The sequence below is a fragment of the Clytia hemisphaerica genome, unplaced genomic scaffold, assembly GCF_902728285.1.
Source record: "Clytia hemisphaerica strain Z4C2 unplaced genomic scaffold, Clytia hemisphaerica genome assembly, whole genome shotgun sequence".
Taxonomy (NCBI): Eukaryota; Metazoa; Cnidaria; class Hydrozoa; order Leptothecata; family Clytiidae; genus Clytia; species Clytia hemisphaerica.
In genome coordinates, this window is record NW_027104420.1 from 453210 (window position 1) to 465503 (window position 12294).

Here is a 12294-nt window from a genome sequence, read left to right on the forward strand (position 1 = left end):
AAAAACTATAAGATAAAATATCTTCACATTCAGAGCGATCACCATTTCACACAGTCTAGTGAGTGAAAATTAATAAGTTTAAGGATTTATAATAAATATGATATATAATTATAATTTGGAAGTAATCTGTGTATTGTTTAAAGTAATTTGAAAAGATAATTTCAATTCTCAATCATTTTAAACTGACTTTAGCTCCTCGACCCCTCCTGTTTATTGAAAAACCTAACCATAACCAAAAAGTTCGTATTTGTACAATTAGTACTTGATGCTTCTTTGTTGGATTCCCGGTGAGTAAAGAGAAAGATCAAGGGCAAGTGGAGCAATCAAGGAGAAAGAGTAGCGACCTCCCCTACCTTCGGGTAGATAGCTATCGAAAGAGGAACCTTCGTCTTTGACTGCGATCGCAGACTTGCTTGCTTACTTATTAAAAAAATCAATCCTACAAAAAAATCCTTTGTTTACCTTGATTCAAACTGCATTGTTGCTCATCATCTGTCTCTTCCAGAACTAACTCTAACAAGCCATCAAAGATTTCCAACAAATGTTGAATATGTATAGGATTCCTTTGTACTATACTTTGTGCTTCAATATGTGAAAGATCAGTCTCCAGAATTTCCGTAGCTAACTGATCAATAACAACTTGGACGTTATGAATTTGTTCCTCCATTTCGTTTGCGTTACTGATCAAACCTAAAAAAAATAAAACGTTCCCGAATGATAAAATACTGTCTATCTTTTTACACAAGGAGGATGTAAAATTTCAGTTAGTTTTAAAAGCTTAGGCTTGACAAGTTTATAATTTATAGCCTCGTTTTGGTTCAAAAATCTGCTCTCTAGTTTCGAAAACTCCCGGGACATCAGCAGGCGCGTTGGTTTGAAAGCCTTCAACGGATACAAACTACAAAGAGCAACTACACATAGTCAATTGCCAATCAGTTATTGTTGGGAATAAGGAATGACATTGTCTTTGTCTATCACAATCATACCTGGTAGTTTCTCACTGAGCATGTGTTCATACATCTGTACAAAGAATTCATGATCGCAATCACCAAGCTCTTTGATTCGACGTTTATAGCCCAAATGTTTACATAACTTCTCAGCAAGATGGAAAATCATCTCTGAAAAATAGAGAAGATGACATGTACTTACTACAAAGAAGATTTAGTAGGGGAAATTTATTCGTTTTTTTGAGGTCGCTCCATTCTTTTAGTCAAAGCACTTGTTAAATACATTTTTGGAAAGCTAAGGGATAGGGGAATCAAAATAACTTGGGTGCCAATTTTTTTTCGGACACTTTGGTGCGATGTTCGTACAAATACGACTGGCAAAAATCATAGGGTCAAAAATAAATGAAAATTTTAGCTGGAGAAAAGAGAGACCTGTTGTATACTTTTGGAAAGCTCTTAAAAAAATTAAGATTAGAGATATATTGCAAGTATAGGTGATTTCTGTACCTAACTCTGTATAAAACTGTATTTTTCAAATCTCATGCAAGAATGGTGTAAATCATGTAATGGTCAGTATTTTGGCTAGAAACTTCAATGGGTCAAGGACTAACATGGAAAACTAAAAGCCGGTACAGTAGATTGTATTATTATTATTGAGCTTAAAAATAATTGGTAATATATTGATAACTTCGAAAACAACATAATTTGAAACTTGTCAAATTGTAATTCCTGCCTTCTTTAGTTATATTCGAAATTCGAAATAACAAGAGTCGTATATAAGCAGATATAAGTCGTTTACATTTCATATTTTCTTTATTTCATTGACTTTGTTTAAAACAGTAAAGTTCAGAAAGTTTTCTTTTTAATTTTAAGAGTAACTGTAAATAATATCTCCTAATGCTTTTAGACCGTACCATGTACATAATCGAATTCAAAGTAGTATTTGCGACTACTAGAATTCCGAACAACTTGCTCAACGAACTGTGGATAGTTGGTTTATCTAAAATCACTTGGATTGATTTTGGTAACAAACAAATCATATAAAAGAACGTAATTAACAGCAGAGTGTTGACACTTTGAATTTTCTTTTGTTTTGATTTGCTTTCTTCGTTTCTCTGTGAAGTAGATTGATACCAAGATGATCTTGGGTTCTGCCCAGTTCTTTCAGAAAGTTTTCTCATACGGTTATCATATCTTAAAGAATTGCATCTAGTTCCAGGATTTTCGTCAGTTTTTCTTAAATTCCAAAAAGACATGAAATTAATAACCACAATGAAAACAATTACACTGAAATGAAATACACCTCCAAGAGCTGTAAAAAGCCTTTTTTTAAACACATAAACATGTGATAAAATCCAACTAGTCGACAATAAAACAGTAAACACTCCAGCAGCCAAAATTAATTTGTACACAAAGCTAGTTTTCAGTGGTGCTAAAGGTTTAATTAAAGACCTGTACCTCAATACAGTTATTAATAAAAATACCAAGGTATCAAAAACCTGTGAAATATTCCCAATTGTCAAAATCACAAGTCTCAATGCCACGGAATGATATCCAGAATTCGAAGGCTTAGGTGGAATAGATGGAAATACTTGAATAATGAAGTAAAACAGAAGCGATATGATGTCTGCAACACATAAAATCACAAATAACTTTTCAATAATTTTCTTGCTTCGTCTGGTCTGAACTAAAGCAACAATCATGAAAATATTTGGAATTTCCATTAGAGTACAGAGAACAATATAGGAGAAATGAAATCGACGTTGTTCATTTGACAAGTCAGCTGATATGTTATTTCTCTGATGAATTTCGAAAGTGAAATTTTCCATAATAGTAAGGAGCGATAAACAAGTGGCAGAACTAAGGAGTTCTAGTTCGAATTGCCTTGCATCCCAAGTGCCGTTCAGTTCATAAATAGCCGGTGGTGGACCCCGTGGGACAATTGCACGACAGGCTGTTTAAAAGAACTAAGATTACTATGGACTTTCCAGTATTTGAATATATCGTTCAATTCTTAAATCTATATTTCTTACATATTCATGTCTCATCGATCTTGGTTTTCGAGACAAAAACTTTATAAGAGTGCAGAACGGTAATTTCAGAATCCCTAATTTCGAACGTTTTACAAGACTATGTGACAATTGAAATTTACAAAGCGAAAAGCAGAGTAGAAAAAGGTGTGAAAACTTGGTTGTTTACTTAAGGTTTTAGGGAAACATGACTAGGAAATGAGGAGTTTGTTAAGTAATCATGAAAATTCAAAATAAGGCTTCATTCTTTATTAAAACTTTGTAAAAGAGTGGTATCCCAATTATAATGTAAGATTTTTAAACTTTTAATTGGATTTTATTTTTATTTTCTGATTTATATTTAATGTTGATTTTTTAACAAATGTGTCAAATTTTAGTCAAATCCGACCATTCCAAGTCTCCAGGCTGCCCTAAAGTTTGTGACACACAGACGGACAGACACACATAGTCACATTGTCAGATTCTAGCTCAACTGAAGTTGAGAAAATTGCAATTGACTAGAATTTTGAGTAGTGTTATTGTGGCTGACTGGATAAATACGGTTAATTTTTCAAAAGGAAAATGGTTTCTTCAGAATTTTCATCATTGTTATGCCACTTGACTCATGACAATCAAGCTTGTGATAATGTTTTTTAGATGCAGGTGAAAATGAGCGGTTTACATGATAGATAAAGAAATAACTTCTTCACCCCTGGTGACCAATAAAGAAACTAATTGGAAAAATATGAATGTTTTTATTTAGAAACTTTAGAATAGCTGAAGTGAAAGACTGTATGACATTTGTAATTACTGAGATCCAATTGCAAGTAAGCCAGAGATAGTCACTTGCAACATGTGCTTAAACTGCTACAGCCTGAGATTTTTAAGGGTTGAACTCAAATTTCAGTCTATAAAATCAATGCAACCACAATTATCACCCATTATGTAAAAAATTTGAAACAAGTCAAACTATTTTTGACCAAAAAAAACTGAAATGGTGGAAACCATTTCAGTTATTTTTTGAAAAAGTATAGGTGACCCCTAGCTGAGTAGGTGACCCCTAGCTGAGTAGGTGACCCCTAGCTGAATAGGTGACCCCTAGCTGAGTAGGTGACCCCTAGCTGAGTAGGTGACCCCTAGCTGAGTGGGTGACCCCTAGCTGAGTAGGTGACCCCTAGCTGAGTAGGTGGCCCCTAGCTGAGTAGGTGGCCTCTAGCTAGGTGGCCCCTAGCTGAGTAGGTGACCCTAAGCTGAGTAGGTGACCCCTAGCTGAGTAGGTGACCCCTAGCTGAGTAGGTGACCCCTAGCTGAGTAGGTAGCTTCTAGCTGAATAGGTGGCCCCTAGCTGAGTAGGTGACCCTTAGCTGAGTAGGTGACCCCTAGCTGAAAAGGTGACCCCTAGCTGAATAGGTGACCCATAGCTGAGTGGGTGACCCCTAGCTGAGTAGGTGGCCTCTAGCTGAATAGGTGGCCCCTAGCTGAGTAGGTGACCCTTAGCTGAGTAGTTGACCCTTAGCTGAGTAGGTGACCCCTAGCTGAATAGGTGACCACTAGCTGAATAGGTGACCCCTAGCTGAGTGGATGGCCCCTAGCTGAGTAGGTGACCCCTAGATGAATAGGTGACCCCTAGCTGAATAGGTGACCCCTAGCTGAGTGGGTGACCCCTAGCTGAGTAGGTGACCCCTAGCTGAGTAGGTGATCCCTAGCTGAATAGGTGACCCCTAGATGAGTAGGTGACCCCTAGCTGAGTAGGTGACCCCTAGCTGAGTAGGTGACCCCTAGCTGAGTAGGTGACCCCTAGCTGAATAGGTGGCCCCTAGCTGAATAGGTGGCCCCTAGCTGAGTAGGTGGCCCCTAGCCCGGTAGGTGGCCCCTATCTGAATAGGTGGCCCTTGAGTTATGGTTATTTCGAGGTATCAGCTACCATGGAAGCTTTCAGCCATCCCCCTATGGCCAGATGGGGGTGAACAATTTTTCACCATGATTTACAACAACTTCCTTAAAAAATGTTTTGTTTTGTGGAGTATCTATCTACGTCAACCATTGTTGAATTGCTACACTTTTGAAATAGTAGGGGGCCAAGCCTTGGGTCCCGTGACATCTTTTCTAGGACCTAGCCATTTTTAGTCTATTCAAAAGAACAGTATATTACAAGAAATTATTGAGAGGGAGGGCGTGGATTAGGCCCAGGAAAACTTTTTATGACCAAAATAGTGACGCCATAGGCAAAACTGCAAGGGAAAATAGGGGTAGAGAAATAGCTCATTTTCAAAAGTCAAAATAAACGAAAATGATTCGTACCACATCTGAAAGAGCATGAAATTCTGAGCAAAAAAATGTATTACAACAACTCTCTGACTAAAACACACAAAGAAGTACAGCTACTTGAAGTTCAAAAACATACCGACGTCAGTACGATCAAGGTAAGATTTTACATCAAATCACAGTAGAGCTGACAGTTAGTTGGTCTTAAAGCGGCAGTATTCCTTTGTGAGTTTTAGTCAGAGAGTTGTTGTAATACAAGAAAAACACTTGCAGCAAAAAGAATACCCTCACGGCAAAAAAAGGCAAAAAGAACTTTCATGGCAAAAAGAGAACTTTCATGGCAAAAGAAAACTTTCACGGCAAAAAGAAAGTAAGAAGAATCTTACCAAAAGTATACACTCAAAAAAAATAAAAGAAAAAAGAAACAAGTGAAACTTTTAGGGACCTACCTGGTTATCAAACTAATCAATGAACACTTTGCACCTTTATGCCAAAAATCAAAAGATTCCTATGATTCAATCCTGAGAAAAGTTGGAGACGAACGAACGAACGAACGAACAAACGAACAAACCAACGAAAAATCACCCTGCTTTTTTATCCCAACACCCCTCCCAATTGAAACAAAGATTTTGTCCAATTTAATTAGTTTTGGAATAAAGCACTGAATTTGTGTGCAACAATAAAGTATTTATTTCTTCTGAAATTAACGAAAACTACCAGATTTGTTTGGCAATGGTTTGTTTCAATTTGGGTTATCTATTGAGGCAAGCAGCTTGGGAAAAACTGTATGTTTCCATTTTAAGAAATAATGCGCAATCATTTTTTTTATTTTGTCCAATCAAAAAATTGCTGTGTTATTGTTTAAAAAGAAGTATAATCCAATTAAATGAAGGTAAAGCGCTTTTATCCAATCAGGGAGGATACTTTGAAAAAATAACGCTCGCATCAAATTCCCACTTTGGTTTGAGAACTAAAGATTAAAAAGATTCAACCCTTAGAATCAACAATTGAAAAAAATAAAGTTATATGACTGCTTGTCATCCAAGGCAAAGAAAACCCATAAGCACTGAAAATTAGGGCCAGTCGTTAACTTTCAACATTTCAACATGTGTGGCAATCTCATTGGTTGAAATCTAAAAAGACTTTCTGATGGAGCGTCTTACGGAAGCCACTGGGAAGAAGAGACCACTTTCGTTTTTATTGCAGATTTCGATATAAAAATTGCATGGGAAATACGTGTATAATGTGTCAACTATTAATTAAGTATTGTATTATTGTTGGATTAGAACAGAGAAAAGAGGTAAGTCTAGAGTAGCCTAATTTTCGGCTGCCAGCAGGCGTTAAAAGAATATGAGAGCTTCAAGGTGAAGTGTGATACTGCAAATCAAATCTAGTGTTTTGACTAGACTCACCAACCTTTATGATTATAATGGTACAGTCTGTTAATGGCAGCAACTCTTTTCATCTTTTTAAATTCAAAATCCCATGAGTGTGTCAGTGTCATGAAAAAAGGATGGTTCACTCTCATTCTTCATTCTTTTGAAAGACAAGCTATCAATATCATCTTTTGAAGAAAAGGGGTACTGTCAACACTACTCTAAATTGTGACGATTGGTCGAAACATGGCACTGTTTGATATCTGGCCTGTATTTTCACTTACTTTCAAATCTCTTTGACAACAAATTTGTTTTGATAACTCCACCAAGTTTGTCAATCATACATAACATGTCACGATAACTTTCACTGATAGCGCGCCCTTATTAATATTTTTGTTTTCATTCAAAATGACCGGATGCTGATTGAAGAATTAGAGAACACCCGCCGCCTAAAACAGCCTATCACAAACAAGTGTGTAACTTGCTGCGCGAGTGACGTCAAACGCTCCATCGTTTTGCCACTAATTTGGTCTTCTTCGTTCCAGACATTCGCGTGTGTTCCACTACAAATTTTTTTCATATTTCCATATAAAAGCCTTCTCAGTGCAAAAGAGAAATCATGTATTTTTTTAATACGCCGTTCATTAACTCAAATCAAATGACTTTGGAGGTTCGGTGAAATGGTGGCCAAATTGCCTTCCCATGTTTTTGAATATTGAATATTGAATATATTTTCGCTGCAAAGCAGCAGGATAACCCCATACAAAAAAGAAGAAGATAGATTTCTCTAATCAATGGGGAACCTAGAAGAAACTGAAAAAATTGTTACAGAACTAAAGAAAAAAGGAATAAACCAGCTGCGCTGGAAGCTCCGGCTTAAGAGATCAAAAGATGTGAAAGATGAGTTTATTGAGTTAGTTGTGTTAGAACGTTGCCCACAAACTACTAATCAGAACAGATCAGAAAGCAAGAAGTCAATATTTCCAAGTTCTTATAAATTTATTTTTTTCTAAACTTGCCAATAGCAAAGCCATGATGCGCCGTTGATTTGATTGTCCGGATAAAATTTCGGGAGAAAAATACCTTAAGGGAAGAAATTTTCGCAAGAAGAAATTTTCGCGGAATTTAATTTCGCGAATCAGAGTTTCAAAATGGTGAATTTCGCGGAATTTAATTTCGTGAATGAGCCGATTTTAAAAGTTTCACGGAATTTAATTTCGCGATTGGGAAGAATTTATCAACTTAGATTAACTTTTAAGCATCACGGAGTTGTTTATATTTGATAAAAAATACACGTTATAATGCTTAAAAATCAATTGTGTCCATCTTTTTTTGGTAATGCCTGGTCAAAAACAACAAAATAAAAGAAGAAGAATAAAAGAAGAAGAAAAAAAATCGAATTTCGGGGAATTTAATTTCGCGATTTAACAATTTTGGTGTGTTTCGCGGAATTTAATTTCGCGAATTACGCCCAAAGAAGAGGGAATTAAAGGCTCCTAGGCAGGAGCAATAAACGATTATCATAATATTAATAGTAACAACAAATGAATATAAGAAATAAGAAATATTTTTACTTTTGTTTTATGACAATTTCTTTGAGTAGTTTTATTTGAAAAGTTCTTCCTGTTACACCACCCACCCCCTCCCACCCTGGGAAAACACACTAAGTTCACGCACACACATTCGAACAGAAACACACGCACACACACACAAAGATTATTCCTCTTCAGCTTTGTATTTGTCTAAATAGAATTGTGTAGCTTAAGATTATAGTTCATCAGTATCAAGGTTGTGAAAATCAGTATCAGGATGATTTATTAGCAACTCATTCCATTGTTTTGACGAAAGACGAGAGAAAGAGTTAATTCCAAAATTAGCGGTTTTGACCGTTGAAAGTTTTAGACACACTCGGGACACACAGCACACAGGTCAGACAGAGAATAAAGGGGATGGAAGAAACTTATACAAATAAAACTGACACAAAAATAAAATTAAAAAATCTAGATTTTTAAAGAAGAATGAAAAAAAAAACCTCTGACAGGACCGCAAAAAAACCATGGAATTTGAAAAAGCACTGGCTTTGAATGAGAAAAACAACACGAGTGTACAGACCATAGCTAGCACACCATGTTGAATAATCGTATTCGACAAAAAGTGCTTAGCAACTGATTTGTTATGAAAAAATTGTAAACAAGTATGGCGGAGAAGTAAGTAAATTGTTCGAAGATCCGAAGACATGCAAGAAATGTGAAATAAGCTACTCAGTAGTTTCAATATTATTATCTGGGTTGAAAATTTGTTGTAATACTTTAGAAGATGGTCCATGTGAAACTTTGATTTTTGCATTGCTGTTTTCCTTGGCTGTGACAACCAAGGATTCATTTTGAAATTTGTAAGAATAAATAAGGTTTTCTCTTTATAACGAACGACACATCCAAGAGAGTTCTCTAAAATGGTCGTTGAGATTTTCACTGATATAGATTGGCAAATTCGGTAGTTCAAGTTCAGTAAAGTTGACATTTCCATGTTTATTTTTATTTTTTAAACATTTTTCTGAGTTTTTTCTGTTCACAAACCTGACAATTGTTCTTTTTGTTTTGTTGTTTCTTTTCGGTGGAAGTCTGTGGCATGCCTCTATATCGTTCTTTGTTACTTTCACATCAATCTTTTCCAAAATCTTAATTACTTTATCCAGCTTTATCTTCCAGTTTTTCATCTCTTACATCATTGCATGTGCCACTGACTTCCACATTATTTGGCCTTCCATATTGATTTTGCTTTTCTATGAAAAGGATTGTCAGATAGTCCCAAGTTAGAGCAGTTGACGGTATAAAATGATGAGCTTATTTTCTATTTTGTTTTGCTGAAAACAACCTGATATTTCGGGGTAATTTTTGTCTTCATAAGGAATGAAAATGTTATCAAAAGGGATCCCAAAGGGGTGAAACACTGAACACACTTATCTGTACTTGTACATCACGTTTGTTTTTTAGCTGCTCTAGAAAACTCCAGAAGTTTCCGGAGCGCTGGGAGGGTCCTTCTCAGGATTTCCAAGTGAAAAAAAAAAATTCAAAAAACCCTGTCGAATTGAACCCCTGTCTAGGTCCGCAAATTTAAAAATTTCACTTGAATCTTGGAGTATGATATCGCCTGCCAACCAATTGTCAGCTGTCAAGGGGTGTTAAAAGAACATGAGAGCGTCTTAAAGGGTTACTTTTAATAATAGGCAAAACCAAAACATCTAAAGATGATACCACCTTGATATCGTCAACTGCTCTAACTTGGGACAAAAGGTCGAAACATGGGACTGTTGATATTCTGGCCTTTATTTTCACTTACTGTTAAATCTCATTGACAACAAATTTGTTTTAATAACTCCACCAAGTTTATCAACCATACTTTCTGTCATAACAGGTCAAAATAACTAGCGTGTGCTCCACTACTCCACTACGGAACAACTTTCTTATTTCGATTTAAAAGCCTACTCGGTGCCTTGATGAAAACAAGCTCTCAGTATTTGAAAACAATTGTATTCGCTCCATACTGGGGATTAGGGGTGTCTTCTCCTATTCAAAGCAGAATTTTTCTGGATCGTTTTTTGTACTGTTATACAACTTTGTGAATCAAACTGGTATTTGGAACTTTGAATTTGTCTAATGAAAATATTTAACAATGGATGATGATCAGTCAGGACCTCTTTGGTCTTTTTTAACATTAGTTCGGATAGAATAAAAACATACCTGATCAACACAACCGAACCTTCTGTCTTGCGTTTACTCTTTCCTTCACAACAACTTTTGTTTTTGCTTATGTAGGTTTTAAAATCCACAAGTAATGAACCTCTTATAGCTTTATCTGAATAAATCTGGTTGAAAACCTTCTGTCAGGTTTCATTCCGTACGTTTTTTATCCACGGGGTGAACTGGTTTCCCCAATTTCCCGATAACTAAAAATTGGAACTTTCCCGTGGGCGCGATTGGGCGTACCGCCATCGCGAAATATTTTTCGTGAAAATTTACCGTATTCTAACGCTAATATAATCTAGATAGGAAACAAATATTAAATTTGATCTTTTTTTGCTCGTATTACTAAATTTCAAGATAAAAAGAACTATCTACGAATTATTTTCTTTAACGGGCGTTGAATCGACATTGACATATTTAATGATGTCATAATCAATGCCGTGCATATTTTGTCAGCGCCGTGCATATTTTGTCAACATCTTTTTCATTGGATAAATACCACTAAAATATACAAGATAAGTAAACATAAATTTATCGCCCGCGAGCACGGCTTACCTAAGCGCACCTCTCTTATTCATTATCTAAGAATTGAATCGGGCAAAGACATAGTAAGGGGGTATTTTTTAGTGCTTTATACGATGATCGATATTTTTTTTAAATTCTATGTTTAGATTTTTCTACCCAGCCCCGTTGCTATGTATGCGCGCCCTGTTGCTAAGACCTTTGCTTGAAATTGAAAGCGAAACCAAGATTATTTAGCGCACACTACTGTTTGCGTAATATCGATAAAGTGAAATGAGGTCCTGACTGATGATGATAAACCAGGAAAGGTAAATAAAATTAAATTCAATTGTAAATACATGGCCCAAACATGGAGGACCCTCCCGGCGCTCCGGAAACGTCCGGAGCAAAAAGTGCCGTTTTTCTTGTGCTCCGAAATACCGGAAGATTCCGGAGCACTTCCGGTGTTCCGGAGAACGATTTTTAGCAATTGATCTGCACCGGAACTCTGGAGCTGTGTTTAGAATCACTTGCTCCGGAAGCACCGAAGAGGTCCGAAACTTTCCGGAGATAAAAATAGTGTTTTTTTAGCTGCTCTGGAAAACTCTGGAAGTTTCCGGAGCGCCGGGAGAGTCCTGAACATGGTCCGAACAAAATGTTCGGGACGATTCAATAATACTTTTTTGTGGCCAAAGCATGGTCCGAACAGGCCCGAACATGTTCGGGCCATGCTGTGGGTCGTTGTCGATATTAAACGACTCTACGGTATGTTGTTTACCTGTTTTTCTGACTTTTTTTGTGCTGGGAAACGGATCTTAGGGGTAGAGTTTTATGTTCGAAATTTTCCTTGGGGACAACCATGACATGCTCTGAAAACTGGGAGAAGAGGTAGAGACCTGCAAAAAGATGGCATGGCAAGATAAAATCAGAGGGATGGAAGACACAGGTCTTCCTTTCCTTTAGCAACGGCAACGGCCGAACGATACGCACGTGATAGAATCAGATGGCGAGAGAAACTGAGAAAGTACACAAGTGGGCGAAGCCTCAACCAGAGGTGTGTTGATCAACTCAAGTAGTCAAGGCAAAACACCAAAACACTCAATTTCGCCCTGCCCTGGTGAAACTGTGTGGTGGAAGAAAAATACTTAAAATACAAAAAATCTAAAAAAACATTGTCATACCATTTGCATTCATTGGATCAGTCTATCTTCGCATCTTGCAAAGGTTTTGGAAACCAATAATGGTGTACAGTTTGTGGATGAAATTACTGAACTCTAGAAAACCGACTTTACGCTGCTTTTGCCGCCATTTATTTTGACTTTTTCAAAATAGTGCGATTAAAAGTAAATACGATATAGTACCAAAAAAAAGATGTAAAAGAAACATTTGATTGTGAAAAAAGCTTCATTTTAGAGCCTTAGACTTTTTTTAAAGTTATTTTTTGAAAATGAAT

General features: G+C 36.5%; 1 protein-coding gene across 3 annotated transcripts in view; it reads right to left on the minus strand.

Moving 5' to 3' along the window:
* The window catches only part of LOC136820300 (centrosomal protein of 95 kDa-like), a 41445-nt gene extending 29283 nt beyond the window's left edge, over window positions 1–12162 (minus strand). Inside the window, exons 1-4 of one of the 3 annotated variants that reach the window (XM_067076495.1) lie at window positions 12023–12147; window positions 11620–11737; window positions 987–1118; window positions 463–690 (exon numbers count right to left, since the gene is read on the minus strand). In XM_067076495.1, coding sequence (XP_066932596.1) covers window positions 463–690; window positions 987–1116 — 358 coding nt within the window. In that variant the 5' untranslated portion in view covers window positions 1117–1118; window positions 11620–11737; window positions 12023–12147. Of the gene's footprint in view, window positions 1–462; window positions 691–986; window positions 1119–1861; window positions 2872–11619; window positions 11738–12022 lie in introns of those variants that run through there. The other 2 variants (XM_067076494.1, XM_067076496.1) reach the window with 2 other exon arrangements.
* Window positions 12163–12294: the final 132 nt, after the last annotated feature.